The sequence below is a fragment of the Hyaloscypha bicolor genome, assembly GCF_002865645.1.
Source record: "Hyaloscypha bicolor E unplaced genomic scaffold K444scaffold_183, whole genome shotgun sequence".
Lineage (NCBI taxonomy): Eukaryota > Fungi > Ascomycota > Leotiomycetes > Helotiales > Hyaloscyphaceae > Hyaloscypha > Hyaloscypha bicolor.
The window spans coordinates 3,126,622-3,134,650 of record NW_020194685.1 but is presented as its reverse complement, the minus strand read 5'-3'; the positions used below and the strand labels follow the sequence as shown (position 1 = coordinate 3,134,650).

Sequence of the window (8,029 nt, the reverse complement as noted above, 5' to 3'; positions counted from 1 at the left end):
ACCTTCTTTGCTAGGATTATAGGCTTTTGTCTAATCTTAGTTTTCTTCTATAGAGTAATTGGATTCTGCTAAATAAGCCTGATTTGATATAAGGTAAAGCCGTATTCGTCTTTATATTTTCTCTATACGGAACGAGAGATAGCCTATTTAAGGGTAGTTTTAATATATATATAATCGGATCGGGTTGTTTCTCGTATATAAGACTTTCTAATTAGTATACGAGGGGTATAAGGAGAGTAAGGAAGGACTACGATTTGCTATAGGCATAGAGTATTAAGTATTCGATAGAGATCCATTAATTAGTATAATTAAATAGGATAAAAAGAGAGAGAAAAGCGGAGGAGAAGATGTTAGGTGGCCTTCTTTTAATTGGCTATTAGCCCCTATAAACGCCCCGTAGAACCCCCTGTAGAACCCCCTGTAAATACCCCTACCGTGGACCCACTGTTACATTTAATTAGGGGGGGGGAGAGTACCAAAACACCCCTGTACTTGGACCCACTGTTATATTTATTTAGGGGGGGGGAGAGTATGGACAAAGATTTGTCCAATAGCCGTCTCCGAAACTTTCTATTCTGAGTCTAACTCAGGTACCTGATGCGGCTCCCATGCCATATTCACCTATAATGTATTACTGTATTTCTTTTGTCTAGACGCCCATAGAGGGAATAGAAATTGCGGTTCAACGTCAGATAAATTTGGCTGCTGTAGTGCGTAAAAGACGGCCTGGAACACCTTGGGACCCCGATCTGTCCAAGTGACAGGACCCCTGGCGAGGCCTTTGGAGCTGAAATATCGCTGTCGAAGCCTCGTTCATTTCCCCCTTCCCTCATCTTTTATCATCGCGCTACGTGTTGCGGCTCAGCTGGGCCAGTCCGAGATCCGACCAGCCCTGTCAATTTTGTTCGCAAAGGTTTAATTTGCCAAAGATTTGATTGGAGAGACGATCGGAATTCTGGGAGGCATTTATCCGTAGGCCGAGCAGCCAACCACACTTTGGTGGCTTGAAACATCTGCAGATAAAGAGGCTCAACTCGCTAAATTTCGCACGACGCCTTGAGTCACGCAAGAATATGTAACGCCGACCTCATCATCACTCATCGTAGGGTGCTGGTATTTATAACGCTTTGAACCTCCAGGATCGGTTAGCATCAGCATCTTCTTCTTGGCTCTTGCACCTTTGTAAAGCTGGCATCAGAGGTATATTGAGCAGACAACTTATTTCGTCGCCTAGGGCGACAGTGACGGTATCGTTCATCAAACATGGTACGCATTGACTCAAGGAGTGCTTACTTTAATGCCGATGTATTGACAACGTCTACTGCACAGGTGCCGAAGAAGAAGAGAGTAGTGTGGGTGTGGCTTTGTTGTTGTTGCAGCAATGGTAGAGGCATGAGCCTTTTGATTGACAAACTTCTACCTTGCAACTGTTGCTGCATAACTTAGTGAGTTCAGTGACTCTCCATGTGATCCAAGCTCATCGTATAGTCACCGCCAAAGCTGTCGACACCCAACAACGGCACCAGTTGCTTGGGACCTCGACCAGTGTAAAACAAAATTGGCGCCTGCAATAACCCAGATCCTAGATGATGACTCAGAATCGGAGGCCGCTTTGGGGAAGAATCCGCAGGACCCTGTTGACAAGAAGCATCTTAAGCCGCGCGGAAAGTACAGAGGTATGGGTCTCCTCGATTGCCCCACTCGATCTCGCTGACCGCAAAGCGATATGCAAATTATTTGTTACTTTTGAGGGAGCACTGTTTCCGACAGAGGCAACTGGGTGGTGTTTGATTGAAAACGGCATCGTTGCAACAGCTGGCCATTGCGTGTACCACAAAGTACACGGCCGCGCAATAGCAATAGAAGCCCACATCAGTTACCATGGAGCGGATTCTGAGCTACGAAAGACTCACGAGGTTCGAATGGCTGCGGATGTTGCCGTTCATCGGGGATGGCACGGCAACTTCTCCAGGGAAAACGATATTGCTCTCATCAGACTGTCGAACCCTTTCGATGATGTCCTCCCCCTGAAGTGGAAACCTTGCCCAATACAAGGGGAGAGAATGCAGATTGTTATCGCTGGCTATCCTGGAGACATTCCAGCTGGTAGGCCGGGCCAGTACATGTACGAGAGCAAAGGGATGATAGACTGGGACCTCCAGCAGGATCCTACGCTCATATACCGGTTGGATACTTCTCCAGGTAAGCCGTCTCGCTTCTTTGTTCTTGACATACTAAGACATTCTAGGCAATTCAGGCTCACCAGTTTTTCATGTTGGAGAAGACCAGGAACTCGTCGTTATCGGAGTCCATGTTTGCACAGAAGCAATAGAGCGTCCGGTGAACGAACTCCGCTCCGACAGAGCTGGTCCGTTCATTCAAGTAAATAAAGCGATTGCTATTGGTCACAAGGGCAACAATTTCGACAACCTTCGACAATATTTGATGTCACCCAACAAAGACTTCGGCACCAGGGGAAGTAATTCTTTCAAAGTGTAGATATATGAGATGCTACATTGAAGAGATAATGACGCGGAATTGCCATGCATTTTTCAAGCCTAAGATCTGAATCGGCGGCCTTTGGACCAGGTCTGAAGTGAAACCGGCACTGTCGACGGTGAAAATCTGATCAATTCCGTGTCACTTTCTTCAGCACAAACAGGTCCGCCGACGGTGAAACTCTTAGCCTTAGGGATCGGCAGGGAGCCGCATCGGGACCCCCAATTGTCCAATAGAGGTAATCACGGTCCAGCGATTCCCTTGCCTCGTTCCAAATAGCCTTGGGAATTAACAGGGATCGACAGGGAGCCGGATCAGGCCCCGTCATCGTTCAATAGCTAGGGTCCAAGACAATGCTCTAGTCCCCAACGTTTATTCTATAACACTGTTAATCCTAAAACCTGTAGATCCCACGACAACGAGCGGCTGCCATTAACTGGATCTCGAAAACTCGTTTGATTAGTGTGAGAAGAGTTGTGACCATAATATTCCACTCAAATGAAGCATCTCCGTATTAGCCTATAGCTCCATTCAGAGGACTCAATGGCGACTACCCCATTCCACTTTGACCTAGTCCTGGCAGAGGACCATTGGCTGTACTGAATAACGCCAACCCACCAAGCATGACTTCATTCATGCCCTACATTACTCCCGGTATGTTTGGGGGACCTGATGATGCCATGCTTTGCTCAGAGTGAATACCAAGTGGATTTTTGGAGAAGCTAAGTCGTATGCCACTCTTGATACTGTTGTGCAGAGGATGGCCGTAAAGCTCATGAAGCGCTTTTGTCGCAAAAGAGACATCCTCGAACTCGGCGAAACACATCGGGCCATTCTGCTTGGTTCGAAAAGCAAGGCGCTTGTATCCTCTTTGCTTAGAAAACAAAGCCGTAAGCTCGTCCGCGGCTGCGTCGATCGGAAGGTTGCCAACATACAACGTATTGCAAGGTGGGTTTTGATCAGCAGGGTTGACTGGTGGGAAGCTGTGGCCTTGATCGCCTTGGCACTCAAGCTGATAGTTTACCGGAGGGCGACTGTCGGTCATCGTCACAATAGAGGTCTTGATACGAACCCGGCGGAACAGCGCCACTTCTTCATCCTCATCGTATGGTCTTTTTCGACGTCGAGGGGACAGGTCAAGACGATTTAAAACTTCTTCTGGGTCATATTCGCCATCTGCCAATGGCTGCACGGTTCCCATTGGGAAGGTAGGTAGAGCCGGCTGAGAGTGAGATCTACGATAAATCATGCTACATTTCCGACTATCTATCGGTAAGCCAGGACTTGATAACAGATAGATGACTTACCATTCAATGTCCTCATCTTCATATTTATCGCCATTGTTCTCATGACATTTGGGACACGATTGAATGGAGGCTTCTCTGGATGTAAATATTATACTCATGTCATAGCGCTGTCCAGGACAGAAGCATGATTCCCACGCCGAAGAAAGGTCAACATCCATTTTCGAGGCAGAGTCTTGGATGGCAAACTCTCCGTTGTCTATTTTGGTGGCTCCTGAGCCGATATTCTTAAAGTTGAATTGCAGAACAGATCTCAGACTTTCTGCGCCAGTGATGAACTCGAGGTGAAAAGGAGTATGACGACCCACTGCGTCAATCAGATACACAGGTTGCTGTCGGTCGATCTGCCTGGGGATCCTCGTGATTATATTCTGGAGGTTGAGGACGATCTGAAAAATCTTGACGTTGGTTTGTATGACATTTGATGTCATCTCAATTAGGTATTTCCCTTGTTGAACCCCCGACGACATCTGCTCCAAGATAACCGACATCTTCTGCATATAGCCAAAGTAAGAATCCTGAACTCTCCCGGCCAGCGTTCGATTACTTTCTTCTTGCTTCTTGCCAGCGATCCGCGTTGAGCCCATGTGCAATGTCACCAACAACAATTCGATGCTCTCAGTATGCCCCATCAAATCGGCTTTGAATTTTGCCACGTCGTCCTTCTTACACAGCGCCCACTTGATCTTGAACCACCCATCCCTCACTCTGCTGCTACTGCCTCCAGCCCGCAGACTTGGCTGATATTTCTTGATCTTCTCCCAGAACGTGTCGATTGTATTTTGGCACTGGCACGCCGCCTGCCTCAGCGCAATAACCTCCGCATGTTGTTCCTCGTCCACATCAATTCGCTTGACTTTCAACAATGCGTTCTCGAGGGTCAAAAGCTGTGAGATCAAGGCTCGATACTCGGCGGAGGAATCGCCGCTATCGCGAAGGGCATCGATGACTGTTGAAACGAGTTGGAGGGCAGCGATGAAATCACCAGTGGAGAAGCCGAACCCGACTGACATGTTTGGTATCGAGTAAACATGGTAATCTTGGATGTTCGTCGATGGTGATGGAAAGATATATCGATTCAGGTGCGTTGTCGACGAGGCTGAGCGCTGCAAAGGTGCCTCATCGCACAGGCTTAAGAGTTCCGAACCAGGACGGGGCCTGGACTCTAAATTTCAGCCTGTGGCCTGCGGCTCAACGCACTTTCTATTCAGCACTACGACTCACCCGGTAAGTTCTTCGAATATCCGCTGGTCAACTCCATCGTGTGTTTGCTCAATCTCTCTCTGAGAAGCCGAGCTGGATCGTAGCGGCGTATCGAAGGCGGCTTTCTCGAAGGTAGTTAGCGGTGTAGTGATCTTTATCCACTAGCTCAAATCAAACGCTGCACTCTGGAATCCCGCATTACTCTAAGTGGTTGAATCAGGTTCGTTGCTGAGTACTTGTTGCGCGGGAGGGACAGCTGATGCAACACTCAATTGATTTGAGTCAACACGACTGTATAGCATAGTGAGGTCACCGAAGAGAGTTCTGTCCGCTATTCGTGAACGAAGGATACGAGCTGCTGGTACCTTGCGAATAATACCCACATTCTGCATGATTCAAAACGAACAAAATTTCGCTGCATGGATTGTCCATGTGTTGTCCACTCTCCAAATCCATATTGTACCTCGCTTACGGGAACATTTTGCTGCTTTCGCTACTCAGCCCCTTGATAAGGCTCTTATGAGAATATTGCTTCTGAGATAAGTATCTTGAGATGTTATAGCTCGTAGGACCCCACGAATCTTAAGAGAATACTCTTAGGGCCGTAGATATCGTAAGAGAATTCTCTCAAGATAATCCTCTTAAGAGAATTCTCATATGATCCCAGAGATCTTAAGAGAATGCTCTTTAGACCGTAGACATTATAGAAGAATTCTCGTAGGAGCCTTAGAATTTTCGGAGAAATCGCTTAAGAAATTTCTCTGCTAAAGATTTTTCTCTGAAGATTTTTCTCCAGAGAATAGTACTGTCTTCGGAGCGGAAGTATTATTATCCTGGCAACCTCTTGGATTATGGCCTGAGTACCCAAGGTAACCCATTAACCGGAGTCTTAGCTGTAGAAATCTTCTTGTCCACCTTGGAAGAAATTAGAAGTAGGTAAGCAAGGCAACGAAAACAAGTTAGACTAGTATTACAAGTACTGACAGATAGTGATTTTATAGTACAGCCTACTTGCATTTTGTATATATGTCTATATCTAAATTAATAGAGGCAGTATAATATCAAATTTGGACCTACTTATCTTATTAGGCTAATATAGGCAACTTACTATAAATCCGTATACCGATTCAGGCCTAGTAGATAGCAGATGCAACCCCGGTATTAGCTAATATATACTAGACAATATTCTTGTAGGAAAGATAAGAGAGAGAGACCAAAATATTATACTACTTTAATAGATACTAGACTAATCTAACCTATCCTGTATATATAATTATACTAGCTAGTAATTTAGTCCCAAACTTACTTTTCTATTTATACTAGCTAGTATTCTAACTTCTAAAAGCATATCTTATTATTTAGATATCTATTATAGTATAATAGGCCGTATTCTCTAAAAATCATATTATTTTAGCGGTTTTAGCAGTTTTGGTTATATAGTAAAGGCTGTGGCCTTTTATATATAACTTGCGGAAATTATATAAAAAAGCTAGTTTTTCTATAATTCTAGAAAATAATTGCTTTTTAGTATTTAATTAATTAAGCTTTTATATACTATATATTATTTATACTTTACTATTTATACTTTTAATCTTATTATTTTACTATTAAATCACGTTTTATATTCTAATATACTTTATATAAGTTTTTGTTTTATTATAGTTTTCTTTTTATATATTTTATAGTAAATAATATAGGGAAATCGAAACTTTATAGTTAAGGTAATACTTTTATAAAGTTCTGAGAGGTTTCTATAAGGCGGATTATTAGCTTAGTAAGTTTGAGAAGAAAAGGGCTATTATAATACTTTAAGTCTAAGGCTAAAATATTAAGAATATATAAGTATTAATCTTAGTATATTATATTAATTTCCGATATATCTAATAACTTGAATACGAGTTAGTATAATATAGCAGGCTATTATAGGAGAGAAACTATAATAAAACAAAAATTTATATAAAGTATACTAGAATACAAAATGTAACTTAATAATAAAATAATAAATTAAAAGTATAAATAGTAAAGTATAAATAGTATATAGTATATAAAAGCTCAATTAATTAAATATTTATAAGGGATTATTCTCTAGAACTATAGAAAAGCCAGCTTTCTTATATAATTTCTGCAAGTTATATATAAAAGACTATAGCCTTTACTATATAACCTAAACCTCAAAACTACTAAAATAATATAATTTTTAAAGAATATAGCCTGCTATATTATATCCGATTTCTTATTTATTTATACTTGTTTCCTAAATACTAAAAATAATAAAATAATTAGGAGCTTCCTTTATTAGCTAATCTAATTTCTCTTTTATATACCTAAAATAAGACTTATTATTCTCAAATAGTCTTATTTTATATTCCCGAACTTATTTAAAAGTAATCCGAACCTACTTAACTATATTTTTATACTAAATCCGATATAGTTCTTTATATTAATTAGTATTCGCCTTTAACTATTACTTAATTTCCGCCTTTACTATTAGGTATTAAAAAGGCTTATTATAGTAAATTATATTATAAATTATACTAATATACTTTAAATAAATAGCTTCTTCAAATTTTATATTATTTACTATATTCTTAAATTAACCTTTAATAAAAGAAGAAAGTTCTAGATAAAAGGCTTTAATAATTTTATAAGAGACTTCATTTTCGTATATTCTATTCTTAATAGTAACTAGACTTATTAAAACTATAATAAAAGGCCTATTAAGTAGTAAATTATTATTAAGCTATTTTTTAACTTATATATTATTCGAGAATTAATATTTTCCTATAATTCCAGACTTATAAATTACCTAGCTAAAGGCATTTATTTATCTAGTTAAATAAACTATACTCGGAGTTTTTTCTCCTATTATCTTTAGTAAATACTTGCCTATTTCCTTAGCTATTTCTGGCTTAAATTTATTAGAAATAGAGAAGTAATTAATATTTTTAAAGAACTTTTTACTAAAGGTAATAGCCTTCTTATAATTTATAAGAAAAATATAGCTAATATTTCAATACTCTTTA

The 8,029-nt window shown here is 40.7% G+C and overlaps 2 protein-coding genes across 2 annotated transcripts; one reads left to right on the top strand and one right to left on the bottom strand.

The window, feature by feature from the left end:
* Window positions 1-1,138: 1,138 nt before the first annotated feature.
* K444DRAFT_277224 (trypsin-like serine protease) lies at window positions 1,139-2,564 on the top strand. Its single transcript, XM_024871530.1, has 5 exons — window positions 1,139-1,266; window positions 1,330-1,445; window positions 1,489-1,676; window positions 1,723-2,202; window positions 2,249-2,564. The coding sequence occupies exons 1-5, from the start codon at window positions 1,264-1,266 to the stop codon at window positions 2,497-2,499; spliced, it is 1,038 nt and encodes a 345-aa protein (XP_024727726.1). The 5' UTR covers window positions 1,139-1,263; the 3' UTR covers window positions 2,500-2,564.
* Window positions 2,565-3,139: 575 nt separating this feature from the next.
* K444DRAFT_670440 (uncharacterized protein) lies at window positions 3,140-4,816 on the bottom strand (the record flags this gene model as incomplete). Its single annotated transcript, XM_024887625.1, has 2 exons — window positions 3,140-3,761; window positions 3,807-4,816. 2 exons carry the CDS (start codon window positions 4,814-4,816, stop codon window positions 3,140-3,142), a joined length of 1,632 nt encoding a protein of 543 aa, XP_024727725.1.
* Between the last annotated feature and the right edge of the window lie 3,213 nt (window positions 4,817-8,029).

Bases quoted from the DNA above. Each gene is read 5' to 3' on its own strand.
- K444DRAFT_277224 (XM_024871530.1), top strand. The intron at 1,677-1,722 runs GTATGGGTCTCC...CTGACCGCAAAG, and splicing joins GCCGCGCGGAAAGTACAGAG to CGATATGCAAATTATTTGTT. The intron at 2,203-2,248 runs GTAAGCCGTCTC...AAGACATTCTAG, and splicing joins CCGGTTGGATACTTCTCCAG to GCAATTCAGGCTCACCAGTT.